Source organism: Cornus florida, unplaced genomic scaffold (genome assembly GCF_030987335.1).
Source record: "Cornus florida cultivar Cherokee Brave unplaced genomic scaffold, ASM3098733v1 CherokeeBrave_3.0.0_Hap2_Chr06, whole genome shotgun sequence".
In the NCBI taxonomy this organism is placed as follows: domain Eukaryota; kingdom Viridiplantae; phylum Streptophyta; class Magnoliopsida; order Cornales; family Cornaceae; genus Cornus; species Cornus florida.
The window spans coordinates 85,838,354-85,863,869 of record NW_026775576.1 but is presented as its reverse complement, the minus strand read 5'-3'; the positions used below and the strand labels follow the sequence as shown (position 1 = coordinate 85,863,869).

The following is a 25,516-nucleotide window of genomic DNA, read 5'->3' as shown; positions in this document are numbered from 1 at the left end:
GAGGTTTCGAGGGTGGTGGGAGGAAGGAGGTGTTTGTGTTATCGTATTGGGAAGTGAAGCTACTAGGGCGCACACTCTCTAACTGACGATGACGTGCTCTTTTTTGTCCTTTCTTTTCCTTTCTTTGATGGATTTATATATGTAAGTCTATGGTCCAAACACTCCACCAAAACTTCCCCTTCCAGGCTACTTCCATTCCTTCCACTTCCGTTCCATTTTGGAAACCAACTCAATCTATGTACGCAATTAATACTTTAGGCTCCTTTTCAAAAAAAAAAAAACAATTAATACTTAGGGGTTGCAGCTAGTGATATTGCTATTTTAGTTACACGTCGGTAGTACTTCTAATTTGTTCGGAATAAAAATTTAGTATTTATATAACACGAGCGTATAAATTTTTGGTCAATGCGAAGAAAAATAATGTACAAAGTGTTTGCATTGTCAATAATTGAACGCCAGTTCAAATGAAATTTATTGCGTAGGCGGGAGTGGGAGTGGATTGTGTGTGGTACACAGCGTGGTGGACCCATAGTCCACCGCGACTCATAATTTTTAACATTTTTCTTCTATATACATCCTTTGATGTTTACTTTTTATATTATGACTTTTGAAAAAGACATGTAATTAATGTATTATTATTTTTAAAATTACAAAATTATGTTTTAAAATTTAGATATGTACCTAATATATTACTAGGTTTTGAGATTTAAAAAAAAAAAAAAAAGTAATTAAGAATGATAGCATGGTTTTGTTTGGACTTTTTAAATGACACAATTAATATGGGATACCCTAAATCAAAAAAATGGACTACTAAGAGTCTTTGCTATGTTTAGTTGCAGGTAGTGATTGTGGAGGGATGGATGAACATTTTTTATATTTGGTTTGAAGGAATGCAAGAGGGGAAGGAAGCAAAGAGGGATGAAGAAGTGTCCCTCATTTATTTATGCTTTCTATCCTCTTAACTTTTTGGGGAAGAGAAGAGAGAAAGAAGGAATAATTACTTACAAATATAAATTTCAATTTTAACATTTTTAAAAAAATTGAAATAATTATCTACCTTTTATAGTTTTATATAATGAGGGTGTATTAGTAAAAATAATATAAAAACTCTCTCTCTCTTTCTTTCAAAAAAAAAAAAAAAAAGTGTCTTGTTTCAATTTTTTATATTATTTTTACACCATTCATCATTTTCACTATGCATTCTATTTAACCAAAAAAAAAATAGGAGAGACACATTACCTTCGCAGGAAAGCTCCATTCATCCCTCCCCATTTCTCTTCCATCCATTTTTCTATCCTTCCAACTAAACGAATCAAGACTTTTCAAAAAATCATATATATATATATATATAATATTTTTTATTGAAAGGCAAAAATGTATTCCCTCCATTTCAAAAAAAGTATCATGTTTTTTTTTTTTTTTTTTTTTTTGGTAGTAAAATAATCACATCTTTCAATATACATTCTTGGAGTTTAAAATTTCAAAATTAAATATTCAAAACGTAAAAAGACAAGTTAGTAACTTACAATGTATGTCCCACGTGTCCCTTTAAAAATTACTACTTTCCAAAAACAACATTTAAATTGGAACGAAAAGAATATATATTTTTGATGGATCATACTCAGACATCCATTAGTCTGTCATTTCACTATTCTTTTTATATTATTCATTTTACAACATCTTATTTTTAAAAGTAAAGAAGATATCACTAAATTATAAGTAAAGATAACTTAATAAGAAAATTGAATGTTGATATAGCAAACTTGAATTAATATTATTTTGTTCATGGTCAATTAATGGGACTATTTCTTGACTAAACATATATTTCGAATTTCAATAAAAATATATTGAAGACACGTGCGACGACCATGAGACATACAGCTTGACTTTTGCACCACATGGAAAACTACTTTTCAATAATTCAGTACTTTTATAAAGGTAAAATCTTGACTTTCATGCCCCTGTATAATGTATCTACCAACCACCTATTGTCACTTTGCTAAACTAAAGCTAAAATGTTAAGCATTTGCAAACTTTCATTAGAGATGACGAGTGAGAACACCTTTTTGCGTCTTGTACTTGGCTTCAATATTGTTTCAATAGCTGCGATCCGTTGGACTAAAATTTAATTTATATATTTCTATAATATCTAGCTACATATTTTATGCATTTGCCAACTTCAAAGTAGGGGATGAATGAGCTAAAACACCTTATTGCGTCTTGTACTTGGCTTCAAATCTGCGTCAACAGCTGTAATATGTTTGGACTATATGTATATATATATTATATAGTCTCTGCAGATATTTAGTAGACAGCTGATCGACAAATTAATTCCCAAGATTTTTAATTAAGTATGATTTTATGTGAATGAAGGAGCCGACGTCTTAAGAGTAGAGATTCTTTCAAGAGCTAGCTCAGTGGCAATTTTGAAATTTGTATAATTCTCAACATCTAAAAGCGTCATAGATTTCAATCAAATTCACTTTCAACATGGAGTACTTTTTAAAAAAAAAAAAATAGGTAGTTAATGTAATATGTTTATGAGCAACTTAAAATTAGAAAATAAAATTTTCCGGAAATGAAATTAAATAAAGAAAATGCTTAATTACTTTCTGTTTCTAAAACCTTTCTGTACAAATACATGTAGGCACAATTATATATTGTGGCATTTGTTCGAATTTACATTTTAAAGTATAATATTGTAGATTCAAGTCTTTATATTAGGCATCTACAGACCCAACATAGGACCAGTGGGGAGAGATTCCCCCACTGAATTTTTTTATATTTTTATTTTATTTCTTAATTTTTTTTAGAATTTATGAAGATGTTCCTACTAAAACTATAATTCGTCCCCACTGAATTCCTTTTTTTTTACATTTTATACTCCAAACTTTTGAGAATTTATGAAGATACTTTACTAAAATTACAATTCATCCCACTAAATTTTATTTTTTTGCATTTTATACTTTGAATTTTAGAAATTTTATGAAAAAAACTCCATGAAAATTACAAAAATTGACCAATTATATAAGTTTGCCCTTACAAAAAAAGCCGTCCCTTCACAAAATTTTTTTGGTCCGTTACTGATATTAGGGTTGTACTCTATTAAAGAAAAAAAAATTGTGAAATAACTTTTTTTGTCTTTTTTAAGTTGTCATTTTGGAGACCTCAGACCTGGTGTCGCAAATTAATTATTTCCCTATATTATATAACCTTTTTCTATATGGTTGTGACACAAAGATAAGGGACAACTTGCATTGATTGATCTTATAAATAGTTATACTTGCTACCTATATATTTATTGTGCAAGTCTCTTGAAGGAATCTTACAAAAAAATTTAGGTGCATGCATGTGCATCAATGTTTCTGTGCATATATATAATATTTGTTACCACATCGAATATATATCAAAACCAATGTTTTTAATTTCTGTATAATAAAATACTTATTTCAAAGATCTACTTTGGATATTGCTCTCTAAAATATGACCTGGCGGCCAACTGAAGGAATCTATGGCTCAGAAATTAAAGAGCACTATTTTATAGGAATCAAAAATTAATTATAATAATTAGAATTCTTAAATAATCTTACACTTTCTCAATATATGTCTTGTTGCAAATTTTTAATTGTTATGTACATAATTGATTGTTTCTTTAATGGGTGAGGGATATAATATCGACCATCAACGAAATAGTTTATTTATTTATTTACCAACTCATGTAGAATACTGCTTGCATGTCTTGTTTAATTAAATGCCTGTCACAGCTATGCCCTCGATCTTATTGTTAAGCTGAAAACATTATTGTGTATCCTGATACCGATAATAAAAAATAAAGTAATGATATTTATATTGATTTGTTGTAATGAATTATCTAACCGAATGTTTCTGATTAGTTATTTATATACAATACATGTAAGTAGAAGGCTCACTCCCAGACTTATTTCTTTTAATTGATCCATTTATGCATAAATAAAAAAGTGGGTCTCCGCTTGCATGTATGGTACATAAATAATCAATTATCAACATTAGGTTAGGTAATTCGTTGCAACAAATCGGTATAAGTATCATTATTCTAAAAAATAATAATTTACTATTTTAAAAAGTCAGTATATTTACTAATTTCGGTATTAGACCGTTGCATGCATGATTGCTTCACATTTATATCATGAAAAGAGTACCTCAGATGTATTTTCATGTAGATAGTTCCAATTATACTCACTCCTAATTAATTAACTTGTCATAATCCTTGTGGGAGTTGTTGATTGTGCGTAAATATTGTAAATAACAGAGGGTGATATTTAAATACAAGATACAATATAGAATCAACTAAAAGTTCTCCTTTCTTTCATGCCTTACGGTTTCTATTTAAAGTCTCAAGCCATTACCTAAATCCTTCCGCTCTCGAGACGATAGCCATCATGATCCTATGGGTCTCAATAGGGGCGATCTGGTCCTTTGACTTCGAGAATAAGTACTATTACATTAAATGCATATCTTTTCTAAGAGGGCTGTAACTGAATTTATTAATATGATGGTTAGTGTTGTACTCTAGGTGTGTAACGTCATTGGTGATGCAAGACTCACGCCCAAACCAAGTGAAGTGGGACTTGCCACATGGCTTGGTGGGTTAGATCCCCTACAATTCTCTATTGGGAAACTTGGACCCAACACACACATGGCTTGGTGTGTGTGTGTGTGAGGTATCACCCACATGCACACCCAATTTTTTTAGAAAAAAAATTAAATTAAGGGTCGTTCACATTCAGTTTTTTAAAGTTTTTCAAAAGGGCAAAAAGTACTAAGAAAATTGATGTTTACATAATTGAAACAACCCTATTTTTGTTTTTTTAAAGGTTCTTTGGCCTCCAATATATTGACCTGGACTATGGAGATCATCCCACCAATGGGTGAGGGCTGCTGGTTGATGCGATTCCTAGGGCAACACAAATATATGTATATATATATGTATGTATGTATGTACAGGGACGTAGTCAGGATTGTCTTTCAAGGGGCGTAGTGTAATTGATGAGAGGAAAAAAAAAATCAACTTAACACAATAAATATACATTGTTCACATAATAAAAAATAAAAATAAAAAGACAAAAAAAAAAAAATCACAGCAAACGCATATCAATCTCACATAAATAATTTTTGATTGAAGAGATTGTACCAAAGAGGACAAGGAGTGAGGAGTTTCAAATAAAATATATTTTATATTATACGACACTTCGAGAAAAAAGTGATTCCTTGGGCTTTGGTAGGTGAATGACAAAATCACTCCATCCTTTGGCTAATTTTTTTTTTGAGAGGGGGCATATTTGAACTTTCAAAAATATATACATATAATAGTATAAAAATCAGAATTTCAGGGGCGGCATGTGCCCCCTCTAGGCACATGCTCCCTCTGGCCCTGTATATATATATTAGATATTGTTAATTGAGAAAATAATATCACCAAGTTACAATGTGACATATGATTATAGAATTATGGCGGACTTTGGCGCACTAAGTATTCCTCCATCTCATTTGGAGGTCATCTTCAAGTAAACTTCAATTTAAGCTTGAATTTAAGGCCTGATCACTCACAATGGTAGACACATATACTAGAATTATCGCTCCTGAAATAATGAGATAACTGATAATATGAAGAGGCGGATTTGTAAATGGTGAGTTCACATATTATAGGACAAACTTATCATTCAATATTGGTTTAGTCTACGAGTAGATCCAATTGGTGTTCGATACAATTAGGATGCATTTGGTGAATATAGCTAAAAGATATATTTCCTATTTCCAATTTTACTCATACTTAATTTAAGCTAATTTCAATACAATTAAGATTTCCAATCTTTATCAATGAAAAAATATGTGAAAGATGGTGATTAGAAGTTAAAATGTGGTTACTCAACTTATTGTGCATAAAATGAGTGCGTGCAGAAGAAACCTTTGCAAATATTTCTTCCTCTTTTTCTTCATCATCTTTTTCCTTTTCAATTATTAGCTCAACCGCACAATGTGACTTTTAAACTTTTAAGTCCTTTTTGTCCTTTGTTTCGCGAGTCCACAACTTCCTAATCTTCAAAGACTTTGATAATTGAGAGTTATTACTTCAATTTACTCCTTGCATAATTCAGTGTATATATATATATATATATATATATATATATATATATATTTTAACGTGAAACCCTATACCATGTTTTTTTTAAAGTACACTTGTTTTCAAAATAAATCGATTTTAAAATGACACTTACTCAAATCAAGCACATCAAATTTATTCAAAATATATTTGTATCTCAATTCTCTTTCAACGTCGGTGTTGCATTATCGATGAATAGACTCTATAACTCTTTTTTTTTTTTTTTCAATTTCATTATTATTATAAGAAAGTCCACACCTCCTCAATTATGGAGGAGTGATTATTGAGAGCATCACTTCTGGTTCATATCCCATTTTGAAACGTCGACTTGACAAATGAAGACATGGCTTGTCTCACTGTTCAAGGAAGTCAATTGAGTGACGCCTTCTTGCTTATGGCGTACCTCTTTTTTTAATGTTGTTACACATTGAATTCTTTATGTACACATTTCATATATTTTGATTCTAAAATAAGTCACTCTCAATAATGGCTGTATATATAATAAATATCAACTCAGCACACAAAAATCAAAATATCAAAGTTGACAAACTGAACTATGGTGATTTTGTCATCGTCCCTGTACTTCCCCCAAATCTTGTTGTACTTCTACTGTAATAACGAAGTCGTATCCTGTGTAAATTACTCTATTAGCCCCACATCATAAATGTCTCTTAGGATGTTTTATTTTTTAAAAAAATATTTTTAATTATTTCATTCCATTTAAGTTTTGACCATTTTCTAGACAAACAACCCCTCCTCTTCTGATCTGATCGGCATCTTTCGCATCCACTTTCTCTAATTTAATCATTAGTAGGAGTTACTCTTCACTTGTACCTCATTCCTAACTTAAGTATCGGTGTTTTTCATCGTCGTTGTGATAATTAAGCACTTTGATCAATAAGTCGTTCCTTGTACGGATCACAATAATGTTTTATGTGCACTTTATTCATCAGCAATTATGCAACATTTTGAAAAACATGAGGACTTAAAGAGGAGATATTGATTGTCAAAACTAGTTTGTTTCTATATTGAAAACATGCACACACTGATTATTTCATTCAGTACCAAACTGAACTAAACTTATCATCAATATATGTTTGAAAATATTTGTAGCTCTGTATGACTCTGTGACTCTGTCCAGCTAAAATATTGGCCATAATATACAAAAATATATAACAAAGGGATCGGAGTTATGTGACATTTGGAGCTACTTTAAGTGAAACTCGAATCTGTACATGTTTATGGTTTGTTGGTTACCATCAATGTGTTCCAGGATGTGACATGGTGAAAATATATTCAAGCTATGGAATGATTGTCTAAGTCCGTCCCTATTTACCTCCCTTCTAGTTACATGTGTATAATAAATCGATCTTTATCGTTAGTTTTATTGACAATCAACGTTAATGTGGTATGTTTTTTAGCTTCATGTGACATATATGCCTCTCAAATTGTTGTGAAGTCATTTTTGTCAAATATTTATTATTATTATAAGAAAAAAACAATTATATCCCATTCACACTTTCCATCATCTATTTTTTTATTAGTTTGGGGTATAGGAATGGTTTATTCTCACAATCATTTGAAAGGTATGATTGCCGTAGCAAGTTAAAAAAAACTTATCACATCAACGTTGGTCAACTTTAATAATTAGTGGAAGTACACATGCATAAATAGAGAGTGGAAACTGCACTAGAGGTAAGTCTCCTTAAACTATATTTAAGGAAAACAAATAATTTTGAATATTCTTAAACATCTTACAAAACTTTATTTTTTTCTCCTTTTTTTTTAAAGTAAGTCGCAAACACATATTATCGTCCCATATCATATATATTTTGCAGGTATGACTTGAGTTCTCGTCATTCAGGTAGAACAAAATATCACATGGGTTAGGTATTATCAAATATATATAATTTTTCCTTGCCAAGAAATTTACGTACTCATTTGTTTTTATTGAAATTTAAATTTTTATCATTTTTTTTAAGAGGTAGAAAAAATATCACTGGACTATAACTTTTAATAATTAGTCAATTTAAGTTTTTATTATTTCATATATTTGGAAATGATAGAAGAGAATTCAATTGGCTAAGCAGTTCTGAATTAAGGAAAAGAAAGATGTAATTTTTTAAGGATAATTTTAAAATTTTAATTAAAATTATATGATTATTAAAAATATGGATGTCAATTTGACTCGGACTTTCCCGCTCTAATGTAAGTAAATAATTTGGTGATCAGATTAATTGAGTTACGAGCAAGTTTGAAAATGATACTTTCTTTTTTCTTTTTTCTTTTTTCTTTTTTCTTTTTTATTATTTAAATTAAGCATTTTGACATCTTGTGAAACGTGTATGAGATAAAGGCATTTCACACTATACTCGTTCCATTCAGATCCCTAGTTAAGAATCCAAATAGACCTTTTTTTTTTAAAACCAAATTGGACTTCAATCCAATTCGATTTCAAAATTACATTCTAAACCTGATTAAAAATAAGTTAAAAAGTCAAAATTATATCTTATTTTTTTATAACATTCATGTAACATATGATTCCTTGTTATAACATTACATTATTAAATTAAAATTTTAAAATTTAACATATTTATCTAATTATTATAGTGTTTATTTAAAATTGTTGAATTGTCTTTTTTCTTTTTTAGTTAAAGAAAAAATTGTTGAATTGTGGATTTCAATGTACTACGCAGCTTTTCGTACAGATTTATTAGGCGTTGACTTTAAAATAATTTTTAATTGAATTTCACTGATTTAAAGGCGATAATTTAATTTATTTATTTATTATTTTTTGTTGTCGTTTAATAGCGGACTCAATGTTAGAGAGGTGGAGGAGTGGTTGGAAAACATAGCTGAGACCGCCCGCTATGAGTCTGACACAATTAATCAAACGAATGACGAAGACTTGAATCTGCAAAAAAATCAAACGTTGAATTTGAATGTTGACAAGCTGTTTGTTACTACCACTTGCATGTATATACATCATACATGTTAATACTAAATCATGTTTTGTCTGAAACTTCATCTCCAACCGTTTGGTGAAATTTCCAACTTTGGTACAGTGATTCTTTAATTATTTAATTTAGTTAATTAAACAATTTTTGGAAGACTTCTGGCCTAAATTCTTACTGTTTATAGTATTTTTTTAATTCATAATTTGACATCTATACAACTCTTTATTCCTTTCACACTATGATCTAAATAGACAAATAGACAAATTCATTGTTTGGTGGTAAGAGTTAAATTCCGCCTTTATCATCACATCATACCAACAAATATATATATATAACAACTATACACATTCACGTATAAAATAATATTTTATATGATTCGCTTAGTTCTTGTTTAGATATGATAGAAGGAATAAAAGAAGATAAATGATAACAACCAAATTACTATCATGTCCTTTAAAAATTAAAATAGATGGAATATGAGTGAAATAATAATTTACTTCTTTTAATTGTTGAGAGTTGTTTCAAAATTATGAAAATACTACTTAAACGCTATCCTTTCTTTCTCTATCTTCTCATTTTTTTTTGGAGATCTCTCTGTCCTATATTTTCTCTCATTTTAACCAACCCAAACGCAATCTACACTACCATTTTGTTTCTTTTCTTTTCTCTCACTATCCCTCCAAATCTCTCAATCCAAACGTAAGGCTACATCCCATCTCACTATATTATATATGAAGAAGAGAATATACCCTCGTACTCTTTTAATCTTTTCTTTTTAAGAACACTCGAACTCCTTTCTTCTCCTCACAATGCTTACATCCATATTTATTTAATCTTCAAACTTAATTCTTCGTTAGACAAGAGTTTCTCAACTTGCATACACCATACAAGAATATACCATATCAATCTCCAACCCTAAAATAGCAATGTAGTGAGATAATTTATTCAGAAATTTCAATAAGTCCGAATATGAGAAACAATTTTGTGCAAGTAATATCCAAGAAAAAAAAAAAAGGTCTCGTTAATCTTCCTTTTCTAACAATTTTTATTATGTATAGATTGTTAGGGATAATTAACTATCTTCAACCCACTCAATGATCTGCTGTTGTTGAGAGTTAAATCCCTCCTTCATCACATAGAGTGGAAGCATCATAACATCACATTAACACAAGTTATGGAGATAACATATCCACACATAAACACCATATTTTACATGGTTTACTTAACTCTAAGGTTACGTCTATGGGAGAGAGAGATGAATCAAGAAAGAGAATATACAACCACATGTCAAAACCTTACTCACTCACTCATCATTTTTTTTTTAGACTACATGTATACACTCGAGAATTATATATACTATCTTCTCTTCTCACAACACTCACCCGTAAACCCCTTACATCTTTTCTCTCTTCTCTCTCTCTCTCTAAAGCTCTCACACCCATCTCTATTTATAGAGTCTTCTAACCCAATTTTTTGTTGAACAAGTATTCCTCAACTTGCCTATAAGGAGTTACCATAATGATCAAAACTCTAAAATAGAAATATAATAGGATACAATTTCTTTTATAAGTTTCAACATTCCAAAACGAAAAAGAAAACTAATTTTCTACACACAATTTTTTGATTCACAAACCCCAATAATCTCCACCTTGAATTAAAATTCTATCTTCACGTGCTTTTATATAGTTCCATCTCAAATAAGGATTTCTTCATACCTCCACCTCAAGCTATTCGTAGCTCCTCCTCAACTGAAGATTTTTTCACCTCAAACAAAGTACTGTGATGAATTTAAGAAACATTATAACATAGACACGATTAAATACTAAACAAAATATCTAATAAATTGATGCAATGGCAAAAGATTAAATTGATATAGTAATGAAAATTTGTTCCACTTTTGTATACAATCCTTTCAATTTGCAACAATAACTAATGTTAAATGATTGGTTTGTATCTCTAGTGGAGTAATTAAATGGTCCGGTCAATCACAGACTGACATATAATACATGAAAATAAAATTAATTATGTGACAATTTATGATTGATTGGGGTTACATAGATCCCGGCCTATCTAAACCTTTTTTTTTCGTAACCTAACTCTCCTTCAAAAGAAAATTGTCAAATTGAAGTACATGGTTGTACTTTTTTTTTCTTTTTTGGGTACAAATACAATTAATTACATACCCGGACCTGGATTGATTTTTGGTTTCAATGCCGTGAAAGGGTGGGAGTTGGACCACAATAATTATTGTCCTTTTTTTTTTGAAATGTAATAATCATTGTCCTCCCAATGCGAACCCTAAGAAATGTGAAAAAAAAATGGCTAAGGTTTTATGTTTCCGTACCATTCATGTCCTCGTCTTTATCAAAAAGACATTAATGTTGCATTATTAATATTGTCCTTGCTATACCACCCGGACTTTAGCAGATTCCATTCAACCCCTTCAAAATCTTCTTTAGCCTTTGTATGCAGTTTCATGCGGTTCACATTAAGTGGCTTTTTAACGTGCCACATGATAACTTTCTAAAACCAAATCGTGTCACGACTGGGATAGTTATTTGAGAATTGTTACAAAAATTGATCTCTTTTACGCCAATAAATAAAGTTCAATACGAATTTTTATTAATTGCTAAAAAGAATAACAACTCTTTTTAAGATATTCATGTTAATTATTCATTATCACATCATGTCGGTTGTATAGTCGAATAAAATATGTTCTCAAATATATCATTTTCTTAGTTATTTTATCTCACTCATCATTTGTTGCGAGTATCACCCATATTTAAAAATAACTTCAGAGTTATATGCTAGAACTGTATTAAATTATGTGACCGGGATAGTTATTTTGTCTCACTCATTTGTTATGAATATTACAACATACTTAACAATTTTAAGTTATCTAGTCATTAGGGACAGGTCTACTGTGGGCTAATTGGGGACATCCACTCTTATTGAAATTTTTTGTTATTGCATTTTATATTCTTAAATTTGTACCTTTTTGTATTTATACTCATAAAATTTTGAAATTATCCTCACTAAAATTATGAAAAAAAAAACTCTCGATACCCCCCCCTCATATAAATTTTTAGATCCATCCCTGCTCGTCGTGATAATTATATTATTTCACTCATTATTTGTTACGGATGTTATCGATACGTACTTAAAAGTAACTCTATAATTATATTTGTGGTAAATATTACCACAATTTTTAAGTTGCTTAATTGATTCAATCTCAAAAGGTTGAAGATGTAAGAGAAGCCATGAATTATCCATATATATATATAATACATATATATAGATACATGCACCACACCTCTTACCATTGATCAAAAACCAAATTTTTATTAGAAAAGTCTATATATGCAAGATATTCAAAGAGCATTTAGGTTGCATTTGAATAATCACAAAGGTGGTACAAATTTGTCTAAAGGTCAACTTGATTCACAAATTTTATGAAGGAAAAGAAAAAGAAAAGAAAAGAAAAATGGAAGTATTTCATTTGGATATCTTATTTCTTTTCTCTATATCCTATGGTTGTAAGGATGGAAATAATAATAATATTAAAGCTGCATCTCCTTTTCTTATTTTTCGTTAAATCAGGGTGATGTGTTTTTATTTTAAAATATTTTATAACATGATCGTACATCCATGAGATCTCTCAATCTTTGAATTATTCATAACGTGAGTGCAGCAATAACATTTTGAAAGATTTGAGATTCATGCAACACATAATTAAATTAATTTAATTTAATTTGATTAAAGCCACAAATGATTTCATTTCATTTTATAATAAATTTTTCAACAAAAAATCATTGGCACCGTGAACGAACTAGAGATCGAAAAAAAGACATGAGATACACATAGTTATTTATTGTCAATTATATATATATATATGTGTGTGTGTGTTTATTGTTTTTTAAAATGAAGATTATTATTAATTTTTTTATATTGCGTGTATGTCACTCGCTGTGTGCACGAATTGTTAAGATCAGCAAATGACATCACCAGCGCATTTGGCAACATTTCAACCACGTGATTAAATCCACTAAGCTTTCCTCCCTACTTGCCCACTTGCTAATAAATGAAATTTCTGAGAAATCTCCAAATAATTTATAAAAATAGAAAAAAATAATTACAACTCTGACCCACATGTGACAGGTTCATGAATCTTATTTCCACTCAATCCACTATAAAGCTAACACCAACCCATTCTTTCCCAAATTCGACTCTATCCTCTACACACCTTCTCTCTCATCTCACCTCTCTCTCTCAACAAAAAAAAATCTCAAGCTCAAAAAAAATCCAATTTTGTACTAACATGTATGCACATGACTCTAGGCCGGCGAGTTTTCCGGCGACCCATTCCGGCGAATTCCCCATATATTACCGGAGCTCAAGCTTCAGTAGTCTTATGCCATGCTTGACGGAGACCTGGGGTGACTTACCGTTGAAAGAAGATGACTCGGAAGATATGGTTATATACGGTTTGTTACACGACGCCGTTAGTGCTGGGTGGACGCCGTTTAATTTAACGGCGGCTGACGTTAAGACCGAGCCGAGAGATGAGCCCGAGCCTGAGCCGGCTACGGTTTCTAGTCCGGCTACGCCTGAGCTGGTGGCGCCGCCTGCGGTGGTGCCCCTGAAGGGGAGGCATTACCGGGGTGTTAGGCGGCGTCCGTGGGGGAAGTTTGCGGCGGAGATAAGAGATCCGGCGAAGAACGGGGCGAGGGTTTGGCTAGGAACGTACGAGACGGCGGAGGAGGCCGCCATGGCTTATGACAAAGCGGCTTATAGGATGCGTGGTTCGAGGGCTTTGCTGAATTTCCCGCACCGGGTCGGGTCGAATGAGCCCGAGCCGGTTAGGGTGACGGCTAAACGGAGGTCACCGGAGCCGAGTGTGTCGCCATCGTCTTCAGCTTCGGAGAGTGGGTCGCCCAAGCGGAGGAAGAATGGGCAAGCGGCTGAGCGAGCCGGGTTGGAAATGGAGGCCCGATCAAATGGGTGTCAAGTTGGGTATGAAATAAGACAATTACCAGTTGGAGAGCAATTATTGGTTGGTTAATTTTCAGCTGGAAATAAGCTGTGTATTAGGAGGAAAATAGGGTTTGTTTGGTTGTGTGGATAAAAAAATGCTGTTTGTTTGTTACTAGAGGTGGCTTTTCTCATCCATGACAATTTTGAAATTATCGTTTGAAATGGTTATTGACACTTCCATACCTATATTTGACAATTATAACTTTACCTAAAAAAACAAATAAAAGATTGTGTTATGTGGTATTTTCTTGACCTCCTTCATTTTATTTTTCAACGTTTCTTTCTAAATATTTGTATAAATTTATTCTGGGTTAATTTCATTGACATTTTTTTAGATTTGGTCAAGTATCACCTTGAAATAACTTTTAAAAATTACTATCATTTAAGTCTAATTTTATTTTTTTATCACTAACACCGTTAAAAACTTATGAAAAGACAAATCTACCCTTATTTTTAAAATTTATTTTAAGCTAAAATATTAACAAATTAAAAAAGACAACATTGCCCCTAATAATTTCTCTCTAAAATATATGTGTGCATATATACACACACACACACACAAATAGGCTCGGTGGCCTTCTAACAACGACGGCGACAACGGAGTGCAATTTCAGAAGCATCGACGACAAGGAGGTTAAGGCCCAGATTTGGGACACTACCGGCCAAGCGATAGGCTATGGACCATTAAGGTTTGCTATAGTTTCAATTTTGTTCATGAATAGTCTCAATTTCTTCTTTTCTTGAATTAGTTTATGATTGATTGGTTTGTGTTCAAGAGAATTTCTCAATTAGGTTTTTATTTTTTTGTTCACAATTGGTTTCATCTGAACGGTGGATGTCTTCCAACCAGAATATGGAAATAGTTGGCATTTGGGGTAATCATACTATTTAGTTAGAAAAGCACTGCGACCCCTTGAATTCGTAAAAAGGCAATCCTTATTTGATTGATTAGGACCCTGTGCTTTGCCGTTCGGTTCCAAACAACGATTCTCGTTACCTGTACCGCCATGGTTTAGAGGGTTTGCAGCGTGAGAGAAGTTGAGTAGTTTAGTTTTTAAAATTACAAAACACATAAATTTTATGAGGTGCTAGATTTTAGTGAGGGTACTTTTGTACAATAGCTTTCCAATATAATTGTAAATTACTAAGCATTTAGGGATAATTTAGTCTTTTAATTTAGTTTTGTAGTGTAACGACACAAATCTACTGGATCCGGATCATTAAACGGGTCCTTACACGACCCAAAATCATCTAAGGGTATTATGGTCCTTTCACGTTAAATTTGCAAATTTAATTCCAAAAAGGACAAGATGGTACTTTGCCTCAATTCAAATGGTTTGAAACTCAAAGGGGCACAATAGTCATTTACTCGTATCACATTAAAAAATAAGATAAAGTTCGGGGCAATATAGTTTTTTCTATGATTAAAATATAATTATTGTATTTTACTGGACCTTATAATGTGTGACAATACACTTGAGTGAGTGGTCAAGGGCAAAATAAGTCACAGACATTTATTATACAGGAACCGGTCGACATATGGGGAGTTACACGTCAACTGGTTTGAGATGTGTACAGTGAAAAACTCACTACCAAGATACCGGTCGACGTGTGGGAATTTCATGTCGACTGGTTCAGGGTTATCCACACTTGAAATTTTCACTGTCCAAGATACACCAACATTGGTAACCAATCACCCAACACATCATACTCATGTACATATTTAAATACATTTCAATATCTAATACAATAACAACAACAACAATGTTAACATAATTTACAACACGTTACATAAAGTATACTAAATGATTTAGTGTAATTAAACATAATTACATTTCCCCAATGGCCATATACAAAATGAATCTAAATATTTCACATGCTACAAAATGATACATTTGGGTCAACACTTTACAAAATAAGGCCTAATACAAAAGGTAGCAAAAAGATACATTTTTCTAATCCAAACTACGACTGTGGTGGATTGTCGCCCGCCACTTCTTTTCCCGAACCTGAAAATGTTAAAATAATGGGTTGAGCTAAACGCTTAGTAGGAAGTGTCTAAGACACTTTTTATGATCCCGTGAATCCACGTAAGGAATATGTAAAAGAAAACGGGATCATATCATAGGGGTACATGGCAACAACTACAGCGACAAGTATATAACAATTGTCACCCAAACATATACACACCATATTCTAATGAAGTGCAATGTCATGCAAATGTCACTCCCCATATCTGAAACATTTCCGTTTCAATTTTCAAATCGTTAGTGTAACCCGACCCAAGGCACCTCTAAGGCGTCATGAAAGGAGGATTGGCTAACCATCCAAGACCACAAGGCATATCCAAGGCGTCGCATCCGGCCTGGTTAGCTCAACCATACTCCCTTCTAGACTACATTAACACCACGGACCACTAGGCGCCTCCTAGGCGTCCGAGTTTTCGCAAACATTTTTAGAAAACTTTTCCCAAAACAATTTTCACTTATTTTAAAGACATTTTTCCCCTTTTTCTATCCCAATGAATGCATGGAATGTTTCATACTTCAATTCATCAATTCCACCATAAGACTCTCACACATGCTATATAAAGCCATTTTCTAAACTACATAACTAAAGTTCTCATTTAACATAAACTTTGCATAACAAGCATATAAGACATGGATTCAACTTCATGTAAGCATATTTAAATACTATAAAACAACTAACAATTAGTCACATATATTCCATACCTATCATTTAAGCAATTTTTACAAGAATTTATACTAATTGAACATGCTAGACATCAATTCAAGTTATAAAACTCACAAAAGTACAAAAAATAATGTATTAGAACACCCATATCTCAATGGAGATGAAAACTCCCAAAACTCCAAATCAAAGCCTTAATTTTCGAAATTCCTATGATACACCAAAGTTGCAATTGCTTACATCAATTTGAAGATCTCGCCGAGCTCTTCGATTTGCCGCAAACGGCACCCAAAATTTCCAAGGGATGAGGGAGAAATCAAGGTTTGTAACTTGAAACAAAATAGGAAAAGAAAAAGAAAAAGAAAATGAGGGGAAGAGAGTTTTACGGGGAGAGAGAAAGTGGAGGCCAAAATGTGGCTTATTGGTCACATAGATTAATAGTGGTGGGTCCCACCACACAATTTTCTTTTTTTGACTTTTCTTTTTCCTTCTATTTTCCATCACACACACATATATGCATACAACTATACAAAATGGCACACAACCACATTAATTATGCACAAAATAATCACGTATGGTATGCAATGAACCCAAAATAAAATCCTCGTACACAACGATCCCGGGACTATCCGACCCGAAAAATGAAGAAAAGTCGAAATGACAACCGGTGCATTTCCAAAAGTCTTGAACTCAAGGAAATGTCTTACCCAACTCTCCGACACAGCCGGCACATCCTATGATGTCCTGTAATACCCTTAATTTTAAAAGGATAGTCTTGCCATTTTTTTTAATATTTATTGTATTGCATTTTTATTTATTTTATTGTCTTTATTGCATTTTTATTTATTTTATTGTTTTTCATTTGTTTAATTGGTTATTTGAATTTTGAATTAAATTGGTTTTATGTGCATTATTTGGTTTATTTAAATTCTTAATTGTTGTGTCTTTTTTTGTAAATTATTAATTGTATTATTTGCAATTCATTGTTTTAAACTTAGGTAATTAACTTACTATAATTCTTGTAATGTTAAAATTAAGTTACGTGAATTTTTAAATACATTAATTGACTCATAGTTTTCTTTTGGGCATCAACATAGAATTTAATCATAGGTTTTGTTTATGGGCCGACTAGGATTAAGATTAGGGCTCTGCCTCTAAAATTACAAGGATTAGGGTTTTAGAGTTAAACCCATAAATACAACCATTATGCTTTAGCCTAGGGTTTACAATCATAAATCAGATTACATAAACGTGAAGTAAGTTCTTAGCACAGAGGGTTGTGAACGGAGGCACTGTAAGAATTGTCAAGGAGAAGAACAATGAGTACCAAGGGAGGATTTTGGTGGATTAGACTAGAACCAAAGGAGGCTAGAAGGTAGTCTGTGGTTGCTGGAAGTTAGGACGACGGCGACAAGTTTTGAGTCTAAAACTACAGGCAAGTTCTTCTCTTCCTCATTCCATCTGGCTTGTGTTCTGTACACCTAGATAATATCTAGGGTTTAATTAATTATTAAATCAGAACTTAAATGCTTACCATATAATATATTGATGATCTTTGCGTGTAAAAATTAATTCTGTTTAATGCTTGCAAGTCTTGTTTCAGTTCTCTGTTTTAAGCATGTTTTGTTGTTAGCAATTTTAGTTTCTGTAATTGTTTTTAACCTTTGTAAATAAATCACGGGGATGATTATGGGGTGTTATAGGACTCTTAAGATTCATAGTGAAGAGGAACAGAGGGGTTGGACTAGAACTGTTATTGCAAAGTTTCAGATTTGTTCCTAACGCGTGTTAGTTCGGTAGCAAATTTAACCTCTATAATTGTTTCTAATGGTTGTTATGAAACCTTTGGGATGCCCCTGGGTGTTAATAAGATGCTTAAGATCTACTTTAGAAACCAACAGAGTGGTAGGAGTTGATCAGAGAGGGAGCAGATGGACTGAAACGAAGCAACGGGGACAGAGGCTCTCAAATGAGGTGAGAGCCGGCTCCATGGATGTGGGAGCCGGCTCCCACAACAAGTAGAGCCGGCTCTAAGGACTCCTAGAGCCGGCTCTAGGCTGAAAGAGCCTGCTCCCAAAATTTGGAGCAGGCTCCCTTTTGCAATATACGATTAATTTTGTTTTTTTTTTTAGTTTTAAGGCACTGTTTGGTAATTTGGACACTGTTTGAGCCTTGGGATGTTTTTAATGGATTGTGGGGACTTTCCAGAGGATCTAATTACTTGATTCTAAGTGTGATCAAACTAGTTGATGCATGGTTTAAGTCTCTAAGATAAAAGATAAAACAGTATAAAAGCGTATGACTTAGTTCACTGTTATCGGATGGAACGAAATAAATTGTTTAGGTTAATTTAGCAATTTGTTGGACTATAATAGGATTATAGAATTTGTTCTAAATGCATGATAGAGTCATTGATATATTGGAATGGGTCTATGCATGCTTTGGATGCCGGTTGTGTAAACTATTAAACTGTTTCCTGCAATTACATGGTTTAATTCTGGGTTTTAAATTGCTGAAATCTTAAATATTTTTCTGCAATTGTTTGGATGATGGTTGAACTGTAAATTACTTGTTCATTATGTATACATTGTAATTTACCTGGATATGGAGGATTGTATGCACCGGTATGGGACGGTGATATATTAGTGACAGTTTAGCTCCAAAAACCTAAACCTAACCTAATGGATTTAAGGAATGGATTTATAAACATTGAATCCTAATTTTGGTTAAGACATGTCAACTGCAACTAAGTTGAGTGGCTTTCTGGATTAATGGACGGAGGTTAAGTCACATCAACTGAATAAGTTGAATGACTAACCAGTTGGTTTGTTGTATGTCAGTTTATTAAACATTTGAACTACATACCCTGGATTTGGATGGATTTTATATATATATTTTTGATACCACGAGCTGAGCTTGAGTCTCAGATATGAGGTGGATGCGTAGCTGGTAATAATAGGTTGAGGTGTACCCTGTTAGGTCTAGGTACTCATGCCCACCTTTGGGTGCGTATTCGTATGTTGCCTTCTATTCAGGTTGAGACCCCTATTATAGACTAGTGAATGTCCCTTAGTGTGGATATAATTATACGTATGGACTAGACAGATATGGTGAGGTGTTTACGGTGTATCTGCGTATCGGGTCATTGTATGGATTGCAGTTAGATTAGAACTTGCTCGTAGGTCTGACCCACTCCTTTATTATTCTTCTCAGGTACAGGACGGTTCCAGTCTTAGAGCTTGATCGTGCTTGTCAATGACAGTCTCACATTCATCTGATTACGTAGGATTTTCTCGATGTTTCTAGTATTTTCTATTTTAAATTTTCAGTTTCAGTTGAATTTTTGGTTAGGGGTCCACCAGTGGATTCCCAAGTTGTAACCTTGAAGTTTTGGGAGGATTGGAGTTTTATTATTTCAGTTATGCATGGAGGGTTATAATTAATGTTTCTTTCAGTTTTATTTCATCTTTATTATTTCATTTTATCATCTGTGTTCACTTTAAAATACTTTAATTGTTTGATATTCCCTCGGGTTTGGGCCTGGGTCTGGGCCTGATCAACCCGTGTCCGGATCAGAGGAGTATCACATGTTCGGCACGCAAAATGAGAAAAAGAGAAAATACCCCTAAAAATCAGAAAATTCCAGAAATTAGAAAATGACAAAATTCAGGAACATTACATGTAGGTTAACGAATTCTTTTGACAAAGTCAAATGATATTTTCGTTAATTTACATGGTGTTAGAGCTTTGCATGTGATGGTTGGGGTGTAAGTGAAAAACGGAACAAACATTTGTAATATGGGTGATAGTAATTTTTGAAAGTTGTTTTAGTGTAATATTTGGCCAAACCTGAGGGTTGCCAGTGAAATTAACCTATTTACTTTTTGACATTTGAGAACGACTCTTTTAGGTTCCATCTATTTGAGTGTAAAATGTTTTTCGAAAAATATTTTCTATGTATTCTGGTGTTTGCTTGTCGTAAAATATATACGAACAAAAAAAATATTAAAACACAATAAAATAACTTATTCATCCTATTTTACACGCCTACCCGATGGGCTCGACCTAGACCTTTACCAAATAACAAAAAAATAAAAATATTTACCTCAAAAAAAAAATAAAAAAAAATCAAAAAAAATATTTTATGCCGCAACACAGAGCCTTAGTCATGAATTTATTTTTTTACATGTTGTATGCTCCCGAATTTAAGAATAACTTTTTGGCTTAATGACATAAAATCGTTGACAAGCATGTCATTTGGATTATTTTATATATATATATATATATATATATTTCCATTTTAAACTCAATAACTTATAAGGTTTTCCTCATAAACGAATTAGTAAACAATGCGACTTAGTATGTTTTAATGAATTTATTTTTTACATATCTGCACGGCTTTAAAATTTTCAACTTGTATGTGTGCTCCCAAATTTAACAACTGACTTTTTTAATTAATGACCTGAAATTTTGACATCATATAATTTGAATTGATTTATTTATTTATTTTAAATTTAATAATTAAAAGGTTTTCCACATAAATGCATGAGTAAACAATGAGAGTTGGTATGTTTTGGTCTAAGTCTTATATCTTACACTTTTTGTTGTTGTAGGAAAGGAATAATAAACTTCAAAATCACAGTTCACACCTGAATATTGAAGAAATTTTCACTAGTGTGTCTCTTTTAAATTCTAATAATAGTCAACTTTTTAACTATTTGCAGAAGATGACATCTAACCTATTTCATGGAAGAAAAATGAAAACGTGAAAAATGTGCGCACTTCACCCCTTACTTTTCAATCCAATTTTCCCCTTTTTGTTCAACTAATTAATCAGTTTGGTTGGTAGGACGTTATAGTCGTTAAAAAATAATGATAAAATTGCGACACGTAAGGATTTTATTTTTCATTCAGTCTTTGATTTGGGCAGTTAAAAGCGGATAATATCGTGTCTGATTAGGGTGAGGGTCGTTATAAATGATATTAGAGCTTGACCCAGTTAAAAATGTGACCAACAAGGATATTGGGTCCCAAAGGGGTGATTGTTGCGACCTTGTGGGCGAATGTGTGCGAGCGTGTGCAGGTGGCACCAGTATGCTATTACACTGGGCGAGTTACAAGTGCACAATTCCACATTGCCTGGGTGTGAATGAGACAAGTGAGATTTCAACACTCTTCTATGACCCAACATGTTTTATAGCCGTGATGGTTGTGAACCTGTCAAAACTCCGGAGTTAAGCGTGTTTAATCTGGAGTAGTATCATGATGGGTGACTCCTTCGAAAGTCTCTGATCCGAGAGAACAAAACGAACAATATTGTGTCTGAAAGTCTCTGATCCGAGAAAAAAAAAATGAACAATATTGTTTCTGAATAGGGTGAAGATTGTTACAAATTCTGAAAACTTGATCAATTTGTCATTATGTTGTTGACCAAATTTAAATCAAATTATTAATATGGTATCTGTTAGTGCAAAAATTTACTCTGTAGTGACCAAAGTTGAAGAAAATTAATCGGTCTATGTTGTTCAAATGACAGAGTTTCAAGGTTATTATCTTGAACTCTCAAGTTGTAATCTTAGTTTAAATGATGTCTGTAATTTTGAAGTGATTGTGGATATCTCAATTTTATATTGTAGGTACGAGTTTAAATAATTAAAATCTTATTGAAACAGGCTATCGTTGCCAAAAAAATTAAAGAACAGACAAAAAAAAAATTAATTAATTAAAAATTGTTACTCATGAATGTAACATTTTCAGTCATATATCTCACCATAAAGCATTTTCTAAAAATTAAAAATAATAATAAATAAATTGTCTGGAAGAAGCAATCTTCTCTAGTGTTTGAGTCCCTCTAATTGGGCCAAACATAAATCATCCGAGAACTTTGGTGGGCCGAAAGGTTAACTGGCTAGTAACCTTCTAAGTTGGGCCAAGCATTACCAGTGAGGCTGGGCCTCGAAACGAAACAAATAAACAAATGCGTCGTCTCGATTATTTCAAGGCCCATGTTGATTTTTAATAGTATTGCATGAATAAGCTTGTTTACTGAACGAATTACCTGGTCTTTAGTTGTTAACTCCTTAACTCTAATTGCAGTAATTGTTTTTTTTAAAGAGCAAGAGCGAGAAAGTGATAAAATCTAAATCAGTCAGACTAAGAGGTCGAAAGTGACACCTTTGGGAAGAGTTGTATAGCCAAAAAGCAACACCCAGTAGGAAGAGTTGTTTGAGAAGGATATGTGCGCTGCCACACTTGATCACTGCCACGAGCGCGAATCATTGTCAGACTTTTAACATTTCTCTCATCAACAGCTTTAGAACCGGACAGAAATAACGTGTCCGAGAACAAACGAACTGTGTTACATGCAACCGCTGCATGAAGAGCAAATCAACACGTGACAACCCCTACTCAACACGTGACACCTCACACCCATCTATATAAACGAAGCTCTACTCCACTCAATACCCACCACTCCCACCATATTATCGCCATAGCACTCTCACTCTCCACCGTCTGATCCTCCATCAATGGCCGAGCTTCAACGCCACCAGCCTCAGCCAACGCCCACATCCCACAAGGTGGTCAAGGCAGCCACCGCAGCCACCGCTGGTGGGTCCCTCCTGCTCCTCTCCGGGCTGACACTAGCCGGAACGGTGATCGGAATCACCGTAGCGACGCCACTGCTGGTGATATTCAGTCCGGTTCTTGTTCCCGCTATGATTACGGTGTGTCTTTTGGTTGCTGGGTTTCTGGCTTCGGGTGGATTCGGTGTAGCGGCGGTGACCGTGCTGTCATGGATGTACAAGTACCTGACCGGTAGGCAACCGCCTGGTGCGGACCAGCTGGACCAGGCTCGCATGAAGCTGGCTAGCAAGGCTCGTGAAATGAAGGACAAGGCTGAGCAGTTCGGTCAACAGACCTGATTTGTGCTGTTCTTCTCTGCCTCATGCATGTTGGTTCATGATGGGGTGGAGATCAGACGGTTCTCTTATGATTATGAAGTGTGCTTGAGGGTTCATCATCGGCGGTGTGTGTGCGTTTGTTAATTTCGGTTTCTTGTAGTTTTCTGTACGCGTGTTCTTATTTTAGTTGTTGGGACTTCTTGGCTTTTTTTTCTTCTTTTTTTTTTTTTTTTTTTTTTTTTTTTTTTTTTTCAGTTGTAATCTTTATAATTTAAATTTTCAGTTTTCTTTATCTTCTGAATTTAGGCTTCCTTTGATAAACAAATGGAATGGGAAAAAAATATAGTAGGATAAATCATAAAGGGCAAAAAAGAAAATTATTTTAGCCAATTTATTATTACAGAAATGAGGGTGATTAATAGATATATATTTTTCATTATAATGGCCGGACATAATTCAACTTGGATTATTATCACTATTATTATTTTTTTTTTGGAAAGGACTGGCACACCTACTCGAAAAGCTAGGCGCGCTTGGCCTGAAAATTGTTAGATCCCATTTCGAACAAAGGAACCCTATCTCATTTTCCACAATATGGATAGGTTAGAGAGAAGTTATGAGAATCATCTAATATTTTAGTGTGAATTTTCTGTACTTTTTTTTTTAAAAAAAACAATTTAATATTTCTGTAGGTCTTCCACTTGTCCATAACTTTCAACAGATGGTAAGGTCTCGTAATCTACACTTTTTTTTACTTTCAGTTTATCAGTCTAAAGTGTCGTTTAATTTCATGTTGGCTTCTAAACTCTCACTTCCGTTAAGACCTTACCATATGCTTGTTTGATTCAAGCTTGTGGAATGTTTTTAATTTAAGATGCATGTCGTGAAAGCCCCAAGCAAAAAGATCGATGATGATGGGGTTTTTGAATGTATATATATATATATTTCTTTCTAATGTTGGTGTAGGAAATTTTAAATAAGGAGAAAGTGGTTAAGGAAACTTTAAATAGGTAAAAATAGTGATTTTCTTGGATTAAAAAAACAAGAAAAGTGGATTTGTAAACTGTAATATGGCATTTGGATATAATCCAACCAATATACTTGTTACATGAAATTCTTGCCCACTACTCTTTTATCATGGTACCTTAATTCTAAGGTGTGATCTAAATGTTTTAAAATTTTTATTCTTTATTTTATTCTTTAAAATATAAATGTTTTTTTAAGCATTATGACAGTGACACTAATGGTTTCCTTGGTAGGGAGGAAGGAAAAGTGGTCTGTGGTAGAGGGAACATAAGGAAGGAAGAATTAAACTTCATTTATTTGGTATTTATTTGGTAGAGAAGAGATAATGAGGGATAGAAAAGAGGATGAATTATCCTTCTCGCTTCACAATTTGAGAAAGAAAAAGAAACGAGACTATTATAAATATTTTAAATTATAATGTTATTCTTTGTAATTATTAGATAAACCCAATATTAGTAATCTATATCTTCCCTTTTCTCTCTTAACATACAAATTAGGGAGTTACACCATTCCCTTTTCTTTCATCCAATTAAACAAAAAGAAGGAATGATATTAACCTTTGTCTAGGGGTGTCATTCATCCCTTCTTTCTCCCTTGTATTCATTTTTCTTCCATTCTACCAAACAAACCATTAAGCATAATATTTTCTCTCCAAATATTTTCTCTTTTGAAAGGATAGGAAATGAGAGATTTGGACAGATAAGAAATCTCTCTTTATCTTTTCTTTTCTCTCCTGTTAGCCAACCAAACATAAAAATTAATATCCT

At 32.8% G+C, this 25,516-nt stretch overlaps 2 protein-coding genes across 2 annotated transcripts; both read left to right on the top strand.

The window, feature by feature from the left end:
* The first annotated feature begins 13,305 nt into the window (after nt 1-13,305).
* On the top strand, nt 13,306-14,298 carry LOC132312530 (ethylene-responsive transcription factor 2-like). The gene has a single exon (XM_059810921.1). The coding sequence runs from the start codon at nt 13,415-13,417 to the stop codon at nt 14,156-14,158; it is 744 nt and encodes a 247-aa protein (XP_059666904.1). The 5' UTR covers nt 13,306-13,414; the 3' UTR covers nt 14,159-14,298.
* A 9,050-nt stretch (nt 14,299-23,348) lies between these two features.
* Nucleotides 23,349-23,968, top strand: LOC132314985 (oleosin Cor a 13-like). Its single transcript, XM_059813745.1, has one exon. It carries the CDS (start codon nt 23,349-23,351, stop codon nt 23,742-23,744), a length of 396 nt encoding a protein of 131 aa, XP_059669728.1. The 3' UTR covers nt 23,745-23,968.
* The last annotated feature ends 1,548 nt before the right edge of the window (nt 23,969-25,516 follow it).

What these genes read in the sequence shown, in the direction of transcription:
- LOC132312530 (XM_059810921.1), top strand. Translation starts at nt 13,415, where the DNA reads ATGTATGCACATGACTCTAGGCCGGCGAGTTTTCCGGCGACCCATTCC.
- LOC132314985 (XM_059813745.1), top strand. Translation starts at nt 23,349, where the DNA reads ATGGCCGAGCTTCAACGCCACCAGCCTCAGCCAACGCCCACATCCCAC.